General features: G+C 33.5%; 1 protein-coding gene across 5 annotated transcripts in view; it reads left to right on the top strand.

The window, feature by feature from the left end:
* The window catches only part of TFEC (transcription factor EC), a 175,978-nt gene that overhangs the window by 101,584 nt on the left and 55,911 nt on the right, over positions 1–18,483 (top strand). The window contains exons 1-2 of one of the 5 annotated variants that reach the window (XM_045062901.1): positions 11,476–11,633; positions 16,509–16,588. The exons of 3 other annotated variants lie outside the window; for them this stretch is intronic. In XM_045062901.1, the coding sequence (XP_044918836.1) occupies positions 16,562–16,588 (27 nt within the window). In that variant the 5' untranslated portion in view covers positions 11,476–11,633; positions 16,509–16,561. Of the gene's footprint in view, positions 1–11,475; positions 11,634–16,508; positions 16,589–18,483 lie in introns of those variants that run through there. One more of the 5 variants, XM_004741929.3, reaches the window with a different exon arrangement.

The following is an 18,483-nucleotide window of genomic DNA, read 5'->3' as shown; positions in this document are numbered from 1 at the left end:
ATGGTTGTTGCTCAAAAACTGAGGAAAACACCAGAACTAAATAAATTGAAGAACATTTTGTTGATATGGTAGCCCAAAGAAAATAAACTTACCATTCTGATAAGATTTTGTAACTAAACAAGTATAGGTTAGTTACATCTATTCTCAGTGACCCATGAAAGGAAAGAATATTCCAAACAATTTAATTCCAAACAATTTAATTTTATATTTAGACATGTAATAAATCTCTTGTTTTGAGTATAAAGAGGCACAATATTAGTACTAATTAATAAAAAATGCTTATTCTCATTAAATAGATTTTGTACAAATACCTTAAAATATCAGGTAAGAAGGGATAACACATTATTGGCCTATGGGGTAGCCCATTGCTCTAGCCATGATAGAGAATATGCATAAAAAAATTTAGACTGTTAAATAAATCCCACTCTTGTCTTCTTTAGGTCAACTCACTACTATGTTTAATATTCAGAGGGTCAATTTCTCAACTTCTGAGAAAAACTTTACATTTTTCCTATTGGAAGACTTAGGTGCTAATTCTGCCAGAAATTTAAATGATCGAATTTTAGAGATTGTAGATTACCTTTTTATTGTTGAGCAAATAATTATGCATTATGTAGCAACTGAGAGTCCCAGAAATTGGATGGTAGTGGCTTTGTAGTTCATGTTCATGGGAAGACCCCATATAGCAGGCAGAAGAGTTCCTTAACAGCATTAGCAATCCTACCTATACATTCTCCTTCAGTAATCAAAGAGTGTTTGGTTTATTTTTCATGACCCCAAAGTAGACCAAATATGCATGAGAAGTTGACCTTTGATTTGTCAGTGTATGAGTAAACCCACTGGTGACCTCCCATGACTTTTCTCTGTAGCAGCATCTCAAATGGTCACAGTCTCAAATACTTAGATGTGCATTTTTGTATGGGCTTCCTTTCCTTTTTCTACTTAACTATTACTTGCAGGTAAAACTATGTTGTTTTTAATATCTTTTCTTTGAAAATAAGAAATGTTTTATTCTTAACACATTTTTATAAATGTAAATAGATATCTCAAATTTGATCATAGCTTGCTTGGCCAGATTTGCTAGATTAGAAATGCCTATTTTTTAAAATCCTCCTGTACTGTGACTCAGTTTTAACAATTCATGTTTTAGCCTACCATTTTCTCCTCAGGCTTCTATGAGGGATTTTTTAAATGACTTTTCCATTCATAAGCTTATTCCCCTTTGTATAACCTTAACTTACAATGCATATAGTTTTTCAAAAACTTTGGTCCTCTGTTTGTAGAGTGTGAGGCATCTATTATTAATAAACTATTGGTAGATTTTTTTTCCTGAATTGTCTTGAGAGAATAATGTTCTATTACTCAGGAAAAAAAAGTCTTTCAGAATGGGGTATTCTTACAGAAAAATCTTTATATACACATATGTTCATAAGATACACTATTAAATTTAGTAGTCCCATCACATGTAAGCTTCAGATATTGTTGCTTTAATGCATTCCCTCACTACTTTGATAAAAGCCTTAAGATGTTGCCACTAGTTCTTTGATGATTTCCTCTGATGTTACAGTACCTTTCTTTTTTTCTCCAAAAAAATCTGTTTTGCATAAACATGAGAAGTCAAGGCAGTTTGAGTTAACAAGTAAAGAGATTCAAGTTTTAGCAACAAATGTACATATATTTGTGATCAGTTCTCCCACACATTATGGCCCTCTCTTTCAATGTAAGGGAAGTTTATTTTAGATTTCTGGAAAATATAACCATTATCTTTAAAAGGAGTCCAAATAAGTTATTCAAGTTTATAGTTTCAAAGTTTATTCAGCCTTTTCTTCATTGAATTAATGAAGAGTTATTAACAAAATTTAGAGGGAAGAGAGTCATATTGACCTAGATATTGGCTTATTCTTACTTTTTTCTCCCATCATCCCTGCCTGACTTCTGAATATGTCCTGAATTCTGCTGGATTCAGGAATGGATGGTGTTTTTGTTTTTTGTTGTTGTTGTTTTTTTTAATATTTAGCTCTAACTTCCAAATCAGTTTGTGCTAATTACTTTGAACAAAAAGCCATTATATCCCTAGTTAGGTTTTATACTCCTATACAGATGAACTTTTAGCAAATTAATAATGAACTTAGCGTTGTTCATTTAATTATGAAGTTCTGCTTTCAGTTAGACTATAGTTAATAATACAGTTTTGTATACCTGATTTGCTCAGAGTATGTCGTAAGTGTTTTCACTATAAAAAAAGAATTGACTGGGAGTTGATGGGTGTGTTAATGATCTTGGTCGTGGTAATTATTTCACTATGTAAGTATATAAAATCATTATGTTATACATTTTAAATACACATAGTTAAATTATTTCATCACTCTTCAATAAAGCAGGAAAAATTTTTAACAACTCCTAATATTCAGAATTAAATAATATTAGTTAAAGAACTCCAAATTTACTTTTGATATCAGGTGGTATCATCTCATAGCACTTCTTTTTATCAGGTCGTCTACATTGTGAATGTTTCCCTGAGCTCATGTAACCCATTTAGTTGTTCCTTCTTCATATGCAGTGCCATACTTCTAGTGCTTAGGATGTATTATGTATATTTTTTTGTAACCAAGCATGTTCATTTGTGGTTCTATTCTAGAAAAGAATGCTATTGTACCGACTGTCAGTGGTACCTGTAGGATCGCATTTATCTCATTGTGCTAAAATGTCATTTTCACTTTGCTTCCTATACTCTATGAATTGATAATATAGACATCTAAAACCTAACTATTGTGCCTGATACTTTTACCTGTTTTTTCTTTTCTTTAAAATTAAGGTTACTAGGCACCACTTTCACTATTGTTCCTTCTAGTCACCCTATTGTGTGTCTCTAATACCTGGTTTATAGCTTCCTATCAGATTGCCAGCTGAAGATGAACAGTTGTAGGTCTGCATATTGTGCGAGAGATACATCACTTGCCTCTTGTTTTGTGAAATGTCTGATCATGAATCTATCTTTTAGAAGTGAGAGTCACCAATAGCCATTTTACTTGTGTGTGTGTGTGTGTGTGTGTGTGTGTTCTCTTTGTTTCAGAGCTGCTATCCAAAACAGGGGAGCATGGCAGAGGACACAAAACCTGTGAAATCCCTGTGTTTTTAGAAGCGCAGCTTTTCCTGCTTTGAACTGAAACCAGACAATGAAGTACAGTTTTCTAATGATTAGCAAGATCTACACACAGGAGAAAAGAATTACTTCTGAGTACACTATTACTTGTCACACATTTCAGATATACCAACATGGTTACTGACACTTACCAACTCTTTTTCTCTTACTTAACATAGGAACTTCTCAAAGCTTTGAATTTTACAGTCTCCTAACTTTTTAATATCTGAAGTGTGTTACCTTTAAAAAAAAAAATCACGTTTTCTACAATACACACAAACACCACCACCTAGTGCAAGTCCCGGCACTTGGTCCATATACCCAAATTACCTGAATGTAGAACTGATATTTGAAGAGTATTGGCTTGTATTTTATGATAGTCTGCCACTTTCACTAGCATTTTAAAAGTTCATTACATTTTCATTTCTTTTTTTCTTTTTATATTCTCCTCCTTTTTCCTCATTAGATTATCAAAAAAACAAAAAGAAACATTATCATATGGGGAATGTAACCCATAGAAATGTTCTATGGAAAGATAAGGCAATTCAGAGCTCACATCCAGTGCAACTGATGTGTTTAGACACACCCAGTAATTTACAGTTTGAGAAATATTTCAGTTACCAGATTTAACAGGTCCTTCTTGTTTAAATTTCACAAGAGATAGATACTCAAGCTATAGGAACTAAGTATCTTGGGAAATTAAGTATTAACCTTCCTTTGAAGGAAGCCTCTACATAGTAACATATTCGATTCTAAATTTCCTAAACCATAGCAGTATATCTAATCTCTCTCTCTGTCAAAATAAAAGTGAATGATCCAAAGTTAATTTTTTAACCATTTGGCCTAATATTCTCACAAACATGGGGTATTGCAAATCTGAGTTAAATCATATTGCATGGGTTCCAAATGGCAAGGGTGCAGTTGGGAAGGTAGTTTGGAATGTGTAGGATGGTTTTCACTGATCGTCATATTAGTGGCTAGATGTTGTGGATGTGTGATTCCATGTTTGTACTTGCTGGGTTCAGTGTCCTTGATCCAGGCACTCAAAGCTGACCACCACAACACTGTACAATTTTAGTATTATATTATAATCAATTTTTAATCCGGTGTGAGAAAATAAATAAAAATGAAATGCTTGAAATGCAATTGTAAAATAAAATCAATATTAAAATAGCAGTCTTTCCATTTATAATTTCTAATTTATATGTCCTTGTAGAAATTTAAGGGAAAAGTTATTTTAAATGCTGTTTTGAATACTTATTTTGGCATCTTTCTTCTGAACCCATATGATATACATGTAATTATATTTTATTTTTTAAATCAGGAAATAAGAATAAATCATGCTGGCTACTTCCTAAGATACCAAGATTCCATTAAAACAACAACAACAACAACACTCTTCCTGCCAATGTAATCATTTTCCTTGGGATTTGTTGACATCCTTATTAAAATCCTGCAAGCCTCATTTTTCTTTGTTTTATTCCCATACCATGAAGCACCTACTGACCAAAGTGAATTTAGATACCATTGACCTTTGTGGTCACCAAGAGTAGGAATTATCTTTAACAGATCATTTACACCTTACTTTATTCTACTCTTTTTGTTCAGTTCACATCTAGACCGCTCCCTTCTTCCATTTCTTCTTATTTTACTTTGTCAGAATATAGTTTTATAATAGATGAAAATATCAATGAAAAATTAAAAATTAAAACAAGGGATGTGCATTGAATATTCTTTAGCATGCATGGGCATTTTTAAAACCTCTAAAGGAATGGAAAAAAAAAACAACCTCAAAACAGAAAAACGGAAAAATATTTCTACATTTTCTTCTTCCAAATCTCTGCTCTTACTATCTTTTCCAGGTTTTCTTCCTTTAAACATAAGTGTATTGTTGCAACTATTATAGTTTCTTCAGGAAAACTTTATCTTTGCTTGTAACAAAATATATATTTGTGAAATGTCTCTGAAAGATGACAGTTTCCCCCATGTAGATAGATCTTGGAAGGTGTTTTGGCATAGAGAACGAACATCATAATACTGACAAACACACATATGCTTATACACAGAGTTTATTTTTATTTTAGTTCTTACCTCTCCAAATCATGATGATCAAAATTATCATTCTCATCTATCTGTCTGTTTCCCCTCCTCTTCTGTACTGAGTCTCTCCTCTTATTTGTATTTATAGTGAAATGACTCAGAATAAAGTTCACAGCTTCTTACTTGGTGGACTGAAATTCTTAGGTGACATTAAGGAAAAACACACCTTCACTGAGGAGTAATTCCCTGGGAAAAGTTGATATATTAAAAGCTATTAAGAGAATGTTATAGTCACTGGCCCTAATAACAAATATCCCTGTTCTCTCTCATCAACACATAGGAGGATTGCAGGTTAATTTCCTTTGAACTAGGCATGGCCCTTGATAGCTTCAGCAATGAATGATAAACAGAAATTAGTCACTTCCTGCAGAAACTTAAAAAATGTGTATATATGGTTCTCCACATCTTGTTTCCCTGCCTCGGTGGTATTGAAAGCATATATGGACTTGGGGTTTCCATAATGCTGGGTCCTTTAGCAACTGTGGCATGGAGTTCTTCCCTATTCCACACTGGACATGTAGAGTATGAAAGAGCATTTTGTTTTTAACACTCTGGGTTTTCTGGAGTTGTTTGTTTCAACAACATATCCTATCCTTCCCTGGCTGATACAGAGCAACTGTATGATTTTGGAAGACTGTAGAGAACTTGTCATTTTTCCAATCTCTAGTGAGCTGCAATGTCAGTCATGGGGCATGGTGTCTTACTTGAAATATCCTAACATTATAAAGGAAGAAGCTTTATGCTTTTATTTATTTTATGGATAATACATTGTCTAGTCTGAGCATAACAGTGTTCAAATTAGATGGCAGCCCCCATGGAATATTTTTGATTTCTGGAATTTTGTATGTAATAATTCTTTCACAAATTTAAATATATCTTCCCTCTTTACCTTAAGGATTCATTGTGTTCCAAATGCAAATGTTTTTGGGAGGGAGAGTATTTTAAGTCTTATCAGTCATTTATTTCTTAGTGAATAAAGTGGATAATGAATTAGAGAGTCTTCTAAAAATAGTTTTAGATAGCAGAAAAATTGGCAGATGATAAGGAATCATGGTACCTATCTGGCAAAAGGGAAAAGGACATAGAGATTTCATGTTAAAGACAAATGTTGACTACTACATAATTTTCAGAAGGGCTGGTTCTTGTTTAATACCCTAGTGTATGCCAAGATCAAGATCAAGATCAAATATCAACTCTAGGGAAATCTCAAAGCCTTTGGCATCATAGAAGAATTAAATTATATTACTGCCTTAAAGGTTTCCAGAGACTTCTTGTTCTTCAGAACTGAGTTGTTGGGGACAGAAAAACTTGGAAATGTCATTTGATTCTCTTGTGAGAATTTACCCATTTATCATGGAACAATGATTAAGTCCATGCACTTCTGCTAATACAGTTGGATTGATGAGTTAATGTTTCTGAAGTTCACTGAGGTAGATGGAAAGTATTTTATAAAAGTAAAAAATAACTACTGCTGCAATTGTATAATGATATGCATATTTTACTGCTGTTTCACAGCCCTTGTAACTGGTTCCTTCTGGTTAAGGACATAATAACTCTGATAGGATAAAACTTAAGTGCAATTTGAAAGTTTTGAAAGTTTACAAATATTATACTTGCTTGTATGCTAATAAAATAGTAGAAGTCTAGATAAATTTTGATGTTCATATTTTAGTGGGATTAACTCTTGTCTGTTAAATGGTCTGTAGTTCTCAAGTATCAGAATTCAAGATCATTTGGTGTTTGTTTAAGCACTATTCAGGCAAAACTTGGAGTTATGACATAAAGACATGGGATACTAACTTTCTAACTTACATTTTCCCAAACTGATAATGAAGTCAGAATTTTAAATAATCAATGCTAATTATTTGCCAAGTGACTGAATTATATTATTAATCTCTCCAAAAGCATGATTCCTATTTATGGGTGACATAAATTTCAGTTCTGCCTACTCACAACTGATTTTGTTTGTTTTCTATCATAATATTGATCTTGGACATTCTTTCCAAACTTCTTAGGAGAGATATATCATTTCTTTTGATTTATTTGATTTATTTTTAAGAGAGAAACTAGGTTTCTTCAGTGTTTATCAAATTGGAAGTCTTCTGTGAAGTAGTGATTGTTTTTAACGAAGCTACTTGTTGGTAAGAAAAGAGCTATATTTATGAGCGTAAATATCCTCAGTATTGCAGGTGTATAATTATAAAATCAATTTCTATTAAAAAGGTTTTTACCTTTTATCTTCAAGACTTCTATAAAAGAAATCTGAATTAACAACAGATGTGTTGTTTTTCCTTTTTGAAAGGCTAATATGCTCCCTTCTATTCTGCTTTTTACCGATCTGTAGAGCTACTCTCTTGAGTCCCTTTCCAAAAGTATTAACTGCCATTTGGCAAGCAGTGAATTTTTCCCATGATCTGTTAATATTTTTAATGCTAACATTATTTAACTTAAGCACGATATACTATTGATTACCTTAATACCCCCGAGTATGTTTGACTTTAGAAACCCACCATCCTCCACTTTCATCATATTTCTTATTTCAATATCTTATTTTCCTACAAAAATCAGACAAAAGAAAACAATCTTTTCATTCCTTATATTATTTTTGTTTGTTATTTTAGATCTTACCCCATTAAATTACTGTTTATCTGTCTTTTAACTATTTTTAACCATGGGTGATTTATCTTTCAAATTCTATTAGATTTTAATCTCCTTGAGGGTGAGAACCATGTTTCTCTTTGTATCCTAGTGCCCGATAAATGGTAAGCATCCAATAGAAACTTATTAACAAATGAATAAATGAGCAAATGTGGGTTTAGTTTTGATGGGAAGGTTAATGTAAAGAACATGAAAGCTTAGTATTTAATACAGACTGTCTAGTGTGTGATAGCACTAGCTCTAAATAACTTGGAGCAGAGACTACTGGTGTTCTATCTATACTTCCTCATACCTCTTACTGTTTCAGTGAATGACAGCTTGTCTCCCAACAGCCTGCAATGGCAGTTTTGTCAGAGGGCTGCCCTCATTGTGACAGAATCCACTTTGCTTGCGTGTAAGTTGGGCAGGATGTGTCTAGGAACTGATTTTCCTGGGAGGCAGCCTGAAAACAGTGATTGATAGATTTTGAGGGCTTAATTATTCTATATTCTTTACTCCCTGCCTAGGTTAAGTTAGAGATATGTAGTTTACATAATTTTCAGTGTCATAAAACTAAGTTAGAATCACTACTAATAAAAGAAGAAAGAGTTATAATCCAATCCAGCAATAAACACATTTTCAGGTAAGAAAACAAAAAAAGAAAATAATTAAACATTTATAATGTAGTGGTGACAATTAACCACCTAGTATATATTTTCTAGCTACAGACAAAAAAACCCAGTTTCCCAGTATTTGCTTGGTCAAATTATAAAAGAATGCTTCTTTTCTTAGAGAGATTTTAATATTTATGTAATCAAATATGTTGGAGAGTCTTTTGTTGATGTATTACTCTGTAAGTTATAAAATAATCACTCATTTTTCTAAGTGATGTTTTGAAATTTTTGTGTTTAAATATTTAAGGTTTTAAAATTAGATTTTTGGTGTAATAGAGGTATGAGTCTCTCTCTTTCTATTTCTCTTCCCTTTTTTTCTCAACAAATTGTCACTTATCCTTAGGGTATTTGTTGTGGAATGTATCAATTTCCTACTAATGTAACATACAACCTTCAATATGTACTAAATTTCTAGAAATGCATTTTTGAGTTTTCTATCATATACTAGAAGTAAACTGTTTTAGTTAGTGTAGTTTTATAATGTGTTTAGTATCTTGTTTTTCAAGTACTTTCTCCCTATTTTTTAGTTTAAAAATATTTTGCCCGTTTTTCATTTATTATCCTTAGTAAATAATAAAAATACCCATAGGAAGTAACTAGAATTTTGAAGGATATTATATAGAATTTATAAATATATTTGGTATTAAAATATATTGACATAACATCATAGAAAAATGTGTAAAGTTCCATATGTTCACACATACACACAAGTACACTTTCTTTCTTTCACTGTCTTTCAAAAGAATACCATAAACAGAAGGTCAGATATGATCTATACTTTGAAAAAAGGAGATCTTGCAGCAAGACAGTCTAAGCAGAAGGATAGGAGGATGTTTCTAATAAAGCTTGAAGTCCAGACTCAGACTGGGTTGTGAAGACTTTTGTAAGCTATTTTAGAGAATTTGGATTCCAAGTTCAAGCAATAGGAAGTTTCTGAGGGTTGTAAGTAAGGAAAAGAAAATGATGGAATCTGTGACTTAGAAAGATAACCCTTTAATCACAGGGTTCGTTCCTGTGGCAACCAGCCCCCACCTGAAGCTATTTAGGGGCCCACCCAGTTACCTCATTAACATGAAGGCCTGTGAAAGGGACTTATTATGAATTTGAAAAGATGCTTGGTTCACTGTATCAGTAACCAGGGGTGGACACCAAACATGGATTTTTTTTTTTTTAAGGATTTTATTTATTCATTTAGTTAGAGAGAGAATGAGCGCTGGGGGCGGGGGAAGCAACAGGGAAAGGGACAGGCAGGCTCTGCTCTGAGCACAGCTGCGGAGCTCTAGGAGGGGCTCCATACTTAATTGCTCCACCCTAAGATCATGATCTGAGCCGTAATCAAGAGTTGGAAGCTTAACCACTGAGGAACCCAGGCGCCCCATGTGTTGTTCTTCATAGTATAGTATCACACAAGTAGTATGCTATCCCTAAATGTTTTGATGTATAACCTAATTTTTTACATTAACATTATATTTTAATCCAAAAATGTACATGTTTATTACATAAAGTATAGAAACTATAGGTAAAAATATATATTTTTTAATGTAACTCCTCTGTTGGACCTCTTAAAGAGATAAACAGTTTCTTCAGGCGTATATAGTCATGTGTGCATTTACAACTTTTCAAAACCAAAATGTATGCTCATATAGTAATACAGCTTCAAACCTTACCCTCTGAATCACAAAAATGTATTTTAAACTGTGATTCAATCTGAACTAGTTTCTCATATGAATCAAAGCCCTAAGTGTTTCTCTTTCTTAACAATGTCTCTTATCCATCTTATTTTTTTATTTATAATATGAATCTAAGTGAGTTTTATTCTAAATTAAATACTTACTCCTTCCTATTGCCTCAGAGATTTAAATGTATGATAACATCATTGGAAAACGTAAGATGACTCCAAATTTTGCTACTGAGAAGAGAACTTTTTCCTAATAATTTTACGGTTCTTCAAGCAAGATATAAAGTGCTGAGATATTTTCACATAACTTCTACTCCTTGAAAAACACAAATGTCAATTTAATTGCATGAATTTTCAAAGGAAAAAGACAAGAGAAATCTGAATGTAACCTTTGCATTAAACTTCAGTAATTAGTGGGAATGCTTTACTTCATATATTGTTTTAAAATATAGATTTAGATAAAGTAAGCAAATGGTATAAGTTTATAGAATAAGTGTAGATTTTCTCAGTACAAATTATAGTGTGGGAACAAAGTTGCATCTTTAGATTTTTAAGTTCATGCAGATAACTAATACATAAAAAGAAACCTTTTGAAAATTTCATTTGTAAAGGCAGTAAGTAACCAGTGCTCATCTTCCTTAAAAATACAGATCACACTGGAATATGAAAAAAAAATTACTAGGAATCTTATAAGCTGGATTATATATCTTTCACCAACATAGGAAAATAAAATATTCTTGGACAAGATGAAAATTAACCTGGAGTCACTTTGTGTGCAAAATCATATTTAAGGTAAATGTGATTATATGAAATATGGGAAATTTGATGGCCTTAAGCAAAAACTCAAAATCTATTAGTGCTCTAAACAAAACTGCAATTCTTAAAACCTGAAAATTAGGACAGGGCAGTTTGTTGAAGAACTGTTAACTGTGAAACTTAACATGTTGCAATAGATGTGGGATCTTAGTCCATTTTGATAACAGCCATGTGCTGCTCGTGTATAGGCTAGGAAGAAATGTTAATTACGGGGCAATAATGGGCTCATGGAGAGTTTTTACTGTGACCACACTACTGTAGAGTAGTTTTTTTGGAGTGCTGTTTCTCAAATTGGTAGCATATTTCAGATAAAGAAAGGAAGTCCCCCCTACTTGAAACTGCTGTGTCATTTCTTCTTCCTTAACTGAAATTCCAACCAAGTTTCAGGAAATGCCCTAATGAGCCACTTCTCTTTTCTCTTTCCTCAACTAAGTGGATTCCAACCAGCCCTAACTCTTCATTATTCATGATCAGATCATTTACTCTGGTTGTCTCTTTTGGCATGCTGCTTATGTTATGGGAAGAGGGATGATAATTTGGTGCTGTTTGTAGAGGTGATAACACTGATAGAATCCAATCACTGCTGGTAGGTAACTAAACTGGCAGGTTAATTTTCTGTACTTTAAAACAAACCATGAAGACAAGTCTAGTCAATACTTATTTTACTTTGATATGTGTGCCTTGTTTATACTTATGGTTTCATCTTGTGTGATCATTAGGTATCATGAGCTGTGATTTGCTATAATCTAGGTAAAATATATCTGAAACTTTATTAATGTCTTATTTTTAATCAAGATTAGAAATCACTGTTTTAGTTCATGATAACCAAAGCAATTTCTTCTTCCAGTTTAATATTCTTATATACTTACTAAGTTGTACTGATTTAACATTTTATTGCATCTTATATGTTATTTTATGAGTAAATGTTAATTTCTGTTTACATTTTAGCAATATATATTTTATTGGCTTTTGACAGTAAGAAAATATGAGTTCTGTTCATAGCTGAAGTAACACCACATAGTACTTTAGTGTATGTTATTTTTCCAGGATTAAAACTTATTCTGGTTTTTTAAATGAAGATTTGGATCTGAAAAGTTTGTATAGGAGAGGTCAAATATTTCAAAGCAACAATTTTTTGTAGTAAAGTTTTCAATTGTTATAATTAGTAGAGTTGTGGTAGGGACCTGAAGATCATGTATCTGCTTATACATATATGTACACATCTATTTCTTACATATTTGTTCCTGTGAATTATAATCCCATATTTTCAATATTGCCCTAAATGTTTCATTGAAAATAGACATTTTGAGAAAAAAAATAAACCTGAAGTAATCTTTCATTCATCCCAAGTAGCTTAATTAGTAACTTATTTACAGGAAACTTCATTTAACATTGACACTAAAATAACCTCTTCCTATTCAGAGACTGTGTCAACAAAGCAAAGTGAAACAGAATGGGGATTTCTTATCAAAATTATTCAGACCATTCTGCTTTACTTCTCTTCTAGATGAATCTAAGTGTAGCTTTATATTTTCAAGTCATTTTTGAATGAATACTAAATCTTTCACTTTTTTGGTGGAAACTACCTTGAAGAGGCCAAATTTGTGATCTCCATTTTGAGAATACAAGATCTTTTTTTGCTATTAAAACAAATGGAATATATGTAATTTCCATGTTTATTTTTATGGTTTTGATTATTAATATTATTTTTTAAATTTTCAGTTTCATTACAAAGCAGTAGAACAGTTAAATGCATGAGTATATTTTGTTGAACTGAAACTTGGAGCTCATGTTAAAAATGAAACGAGCTGAAAAACGTTTCTTAAGCGTCAGCTGAATTTTAATGACTATGGCACAGGGTTTGTAATAAGTTCTAAACAACCAAAATAATTATAGACATTAAAACATGATGTAAATATCTAGCATAAGTGAAATTTTCACAAACTGTAGTAATTAACACAGTGGAAGTTGAAAACAGTGGTTTGAATAGTCAAAAAGAAGAAATAGGAAAGGAAAAACTGAAAGAAATGTAATATTCTTACACAATCATTTCAAATAAACTAATGAAATACGATTCAAAGGGGATAATGATAGATATTGGTATAATAATCATAATTATACATGTGGAAATGCAATCATTCAACTCATTGGAAATCGATGTACAAATCAAATTATCTGAAGTCAGTTAGACATGCCAGATTCTTACAGAGATAAATGTAACTCTTTTAGTAAGAAATACTGGATTAAGCACCAGAGAGATACCAGATCTAAAGAGGTGAAGTTTACTAATAGCAGACTGCAAATTTTATGCTATTTGGTAAACAGAACAAAAGTAAAATGTAGCATATAGTTCCTGCTCAGGTTTACTGATTGTGTTTACTAAGATCAGTAGGAAGAGTCTGTGAAGCATAGAGCTGAAGATGTGTGAGGAAAGCGTGAAGAACCACAAGTGTCTTCAAAAACACAAGCTATGAGGGGAGAGCTTAACAACAGTCTTATAGAAAAAATGAGTAGCAAGAAACTACTGTATACTACTTATTTTATAGAGGTGTGGATTACCAGCCCATTAAGGAGTCTGTGGGCTGGGGTGCAGGTGTTTGGAGACATATCAAAGATTTGGCAGACATCACTTTGCCTGTGAGAGCTTAGTGAATACATAATTTTATGATTCTATTAAAGTGTATTCATTGGAGCATGGGAAGTCTGGCCGCTTACTCATCAGCAAAAAAAAAAAAAAAAAAAAAAAAAAAAAGAAGAAGAATGGTATGAAAATGTATTACAGGTAGTTTAAGTTAAATGTCAGAAAAATTGGGGGAATCTGTATTATTGAAAAGTGAAATTGTAAGGTAGGTTGTAGAGTTTCCGTAGGTAACCAGTTTAAAGAACAGATTGGTCAAGGAGAGAAAGCCCTTGTTACTGATGTTGTAATTGCTCTCAAGACACAATGGAAGGTTGGACCTAATGATCTAAAAGATGCATTAGGTTGCTGTTTTTCTTTTTCTTTCTTCAGGTTTGAAGACTAAGTGAGATTTCATAAAATAGGACTAAAAAAAAAAGCAAGAAGGAAATAAATCTAGGAAGTAGAGATTGAGTTTTAATAAGGATTCTTATGTTCCCTGATGTTCATTCCCAGGAGTTACCATGGAAGAGTATCCACATTAATTTCTTACCTTTTCTGAAAGACTTCTCCTTCACCTATATACTAACACACAATGTGATTCATTTTCTGGGTTTTTCTACTGGGCCAGAAAATCCTACTATCCCTCCCTTTTATTCCTTTTTTTTATTTCTTATTTTATGAACATGTTTCCAATACAGAAGTTCATATGCACATGAACAAATTAAGTTCTGAAAGATATTCAGCTTGCTGAGATGTATTTCCATCCAAATAAGAATTTGAGCTAGGGGTCGCTCTCTCTCTTCAATCAAATATTTTGCTCTGTCCTTTTAACTTCCCTTTGCCAAAAACTCATTCTATCCACCATCTTTCCCTACTCCCACCAAAATCTAGACCAGTACCTACTACTTTGAAAATCTGTTACAGACAGGCAATGATCTCAGCTGGTGTCTGCAAGGAGTATCTCAGCAGCTAAGATGTTTATAATCTCTACTCCCTTTGATCTTGTACAGACTCAAAAGGATCTGAACCTATTGAACAACCCGAGGTCTGCAATAGAAATTTTGTCAGCAGCATTTTTTACCATCAGACTTTAAGTTCTGGTAAACTTTTAGGCTTCTTCTTAATTACTCTTGGGCCAAAAGGGCATTAATCCTTTGGTTATACTTGCAAATGTTTCTCTCCATTTAGACAATTTGCTTTCTCGCTTCTATAGCTTATGTCTATCCTTCACATATGCAAGGCTCTTTTCACATGATGGATGATTTGCTCTTTCCATCAGAATTAGATCTACACTTCAAGACTTTTTCCCATAAGTATATTCAACCTTCTTTACTTTCTCTCTGCTCTCAAATTATAAAACATCTATTGTTATTTTTATTGGAAACAACCATTTTTTTTTTCCTTATTAGACTTTTGACATGTTGTGGTCATGTAGGGTTATAGTGTTTGGAAAACTCTGAGAATATCCACTCTTAGAGTGTATCCACTCTTACAGTAGGAACAAACCAGTGGGTGAGTCTGCCCAGTGAGATGACTGATGACACTGTCTTCTGGAGAAGGTAGAAAATGTATAATTTTGTCTTCAGTGATAACTTAGTTAATATCTGTGGTTAAGTTGAAGGTATATAAGTAGAGGATTGTACCAGGTGCAACACTAGTTTTTAAGGATGCTAAAGATGCCTAAGATAGGGTACCTGCCAATGAGTGTTTGAGGCATTTCAACAATTAATCGCACTGACAAGTTTTAAAAGTATATATCAATTCCCTATGAGTCTGGGGGTTTGGGAAGGGTTCAAAGAACCCTTGAAAAATAATTAGCTATTCTTTAGGCAGGCAAAGGATAGGAGAAAGGCATCAGACAAAAAGACTAGCATGTGCAGAGTTGTGAAAAGCATGGCACATCCAGGGGTCTTTGATTAGAGCTTGCGATCATTGTGGGGAATAACATAAAGTAGGGCTGGAGAGTTAAGATGGGGGCAGACCATAACTATGCTTTTAAGGGTTTTAGGATTTTAACAAGAGGAGTAGCTTGATCTGATTGTGTTTTAGCTGTATATCTCTGGCCATTTGGAACACAGTTTGGGGGGATGAAAGACTAGAGCCATTAGTTTTAGATTTTGTTTATATAGTGCCCCTGTATCTGCTTTAAGAGAAAAAGGACAAGTATGTGCCTCTGCATAATACTTTGCAAAGTCGTTGCACCTCTGGCAAGAACAGAAGGCAAGTGCTTTGCTAAAAATATGACAAAACCTACTTCATAAGAAAATCAAAGGTGGTTGACTGTGTCATTTTCCACTATAGAAATAACCACTGAAATTGAACATGGATTAGCTCCCAAACCAGTGGGCCAGGCATATATTTGCAAGTGACTCAGTGATTTCTTTGTGGTTGCCTGGTTTAGTGTTGGTAGATCACACTGAAATGGGAAGTTAGAGTTCAGCATTTGCTTCTAACTTGCCATGTGACTTTGAATAAGTGTGTGTGTGGAGGGGGTAGGTTTTCTGAGTATTCTAAGTTGAATTAATATCTGATGTGGAGAGTGAAGGGCTAGGGCTGGGACTGAATGTGAAGGACAAGGGGTCTGGTGGTAGTAAAGTTTAGGTCTCCTGTGCCTGAAGAGTAGCTCTGGATTCACTCCTGGGATTTCAAACTTAGATTGGATGTGGGAACTCTAAGATTGGAAATCTAGGTCGGAGCCAAAGGGAGGACCTCTCTTCTTCTCCCTATGGGATCTTTGATCTCACATTTCTGACAGATATTAAGAGCATAAAACATAACCATGGACTACTATCTTGTATTTCTGGCCCCTTTCCCCCCCTCAATATCCTTTCTTAAATACAGGCTCAGAGGACCCAAACTTAGGACAGAGCTCTCAGAGCAAAATGAACTAGAGCATGAAGCAACTCTGGATAATTTGGGAGGTAACTTTTAATTTGTCTTTCTTCATAGGTCATTTCGGTTTTTCCATATTTTCTGGGGAGGTAGTGCCAATTCACTCACATTTGTGTTTGTTTCAACATGAAATACTGGTTGTACTAAGTAGTATCTAAATTCATTTATATTCAACCTTACTGAGGACACCCAGTGAAATGTATGACAAAACTTCTGATCATTTGCTTACGATGTATTTCTTTCAAGACAAAAATAAACAACAACAACAAAATAGTAAGCAAAGTATTCCAGAATATGCTAGAAGGAAAGAATTTATAAAATAAATGCATAAGCTAAAATAGTAAGTTCTCTACTTTGGGATAAAAAGGAAACAGTGACTGTTAACTACTCCTACTTGAGTAGCAGTCATCTTAGAAGAGTTTTCATGAATATCAAAAGCAGCTATATACCTGGACTCTTCTCTTCTCCAGTTGATAAAAGTTAACACTGATCAGGCTCTTATCCGGTGCAAAAGGCTTTGCATGTATCACCTCATTTGAACCTGAAAATACCCTTGAGGCAAATGCTCTTATCTCCATTGTTCAGAAGCAAAAAAATGAGATTTTTTAGAAGATAGGTAACTTTGCCAAGGTAATCAATGAGTAAGCGATGGGGCAGCGACTTGGTTCTAGATCTGCTAGGTGCTTAGACACAAGCAAATTATATAATCTTTTTTTTTTTTGGTCACTTTTAGATTTAAACTTTCTTTGTTGTTCTATTTCATTCATTTTGAACAAAATCCCACCTTTATTGCAGAGAAGGGGAAACAGTTCAAGGGAGAAAGGTTGGGGGAAATCAGAAACCATGCTATGCTAAAAATGGTTTCCAGGCTTACACATGGATAACGAGGTCTTTGATGGTATTAGATTTGCAAAAATAGCAGTTACAGAGGTAACAAGGGACCAGAATAGATGGCTCTATTTCATAAAAGAAAGGGGCAAAGTGAAAAGACTCATTAATGTTGAAGCAGTAGATGGATAACCAGTGACAAATATCAAGTAGATTTCCTTCAGTTTGGTCAGAGAAAGGTCATTGATTATTTTTGGTTAAACTGGTTCACAGAGGCCAGGTCTCCACTAAAAAAGGGAATTAATTGCTTCCATTTCCCACTAATTGCCTCAACATTTCCCTTTGCTTTGTCATTGGAGATTTGGTCAGAGAGGCAAAAAGTCAAAAGTCAGAGTGTGATGGAATCTACATAAAAAGGGAATCTGAGGAGACCAAATTATGGCTTTGGTGTAATAATTATAATGATATTTAGCATTTTTCCCTGGGAGTGCTGTGGATTTTTAGAGACCTTTTCAATCTTTAATCAGACCGTAGGGCACATTTAAGAGAGTTCACTGTTTTTATTTCCATCTAGAGGATAAGGCATCACAGAGAGATGAACTGACCTCGGGCAAGTCTCCTGAGATATTAATCCTGTATGTTGGATTGCACCCTCCTATGTTGAGTTTTAGCTAGAAGCCTGGGCTCTTCCCAGAAGTATCATTCATTCATGCTCCTTCAGAGTCTAAAGACTTTTGTGCACATTATCATCTGAGATTACTCCTTCTATCAATGACAGAAAAATCACCCAAGAAAACAGCATGAAATGGTCTTGATGTTACAACTGTTGCTCAGTTTTCAGCTTATTAATTGACATTCCAGCCATTTTCAATTAATAAGACATTTTATTTTGTGTTTGATAACTCAACCAGTCTTTGAAATGCTGCCCAGCTCTAAGTTCTCTGGAATATATGAATTTTGTATTCCAGACATTTTGTTTTATTGTTCTGAAACCCAAAGTGGCAGTATAGAAAAGGGAAAGAACATGAGCTCTGGATAAGTCAGTGTTTACTTGCACTACTTTCAGAGGCCCAATAGACAAATGTTTCTCTTTAGG

Source organism: Mustela putorius, unplaced genomic scaffold (genome assembly GCF_011764305.1).
Source record: "Mustela putorius furo isolate JIRA1106 unplaced genomic scaffold, ASM1176430v1.1 tig00003845_pilon_pilon_pilon, whole genome shotgun sequence".
Classification (NCBI taxonomy): domain Eukaryota; kingdom Metazoa; phylum Chordata; class Mammalia; order Carnivora; family Mustelidae; genus Mustela; species Mustela putorius.
This window is presented reverse-complemented; position numbering and strand designations above follow the sequence as displayed.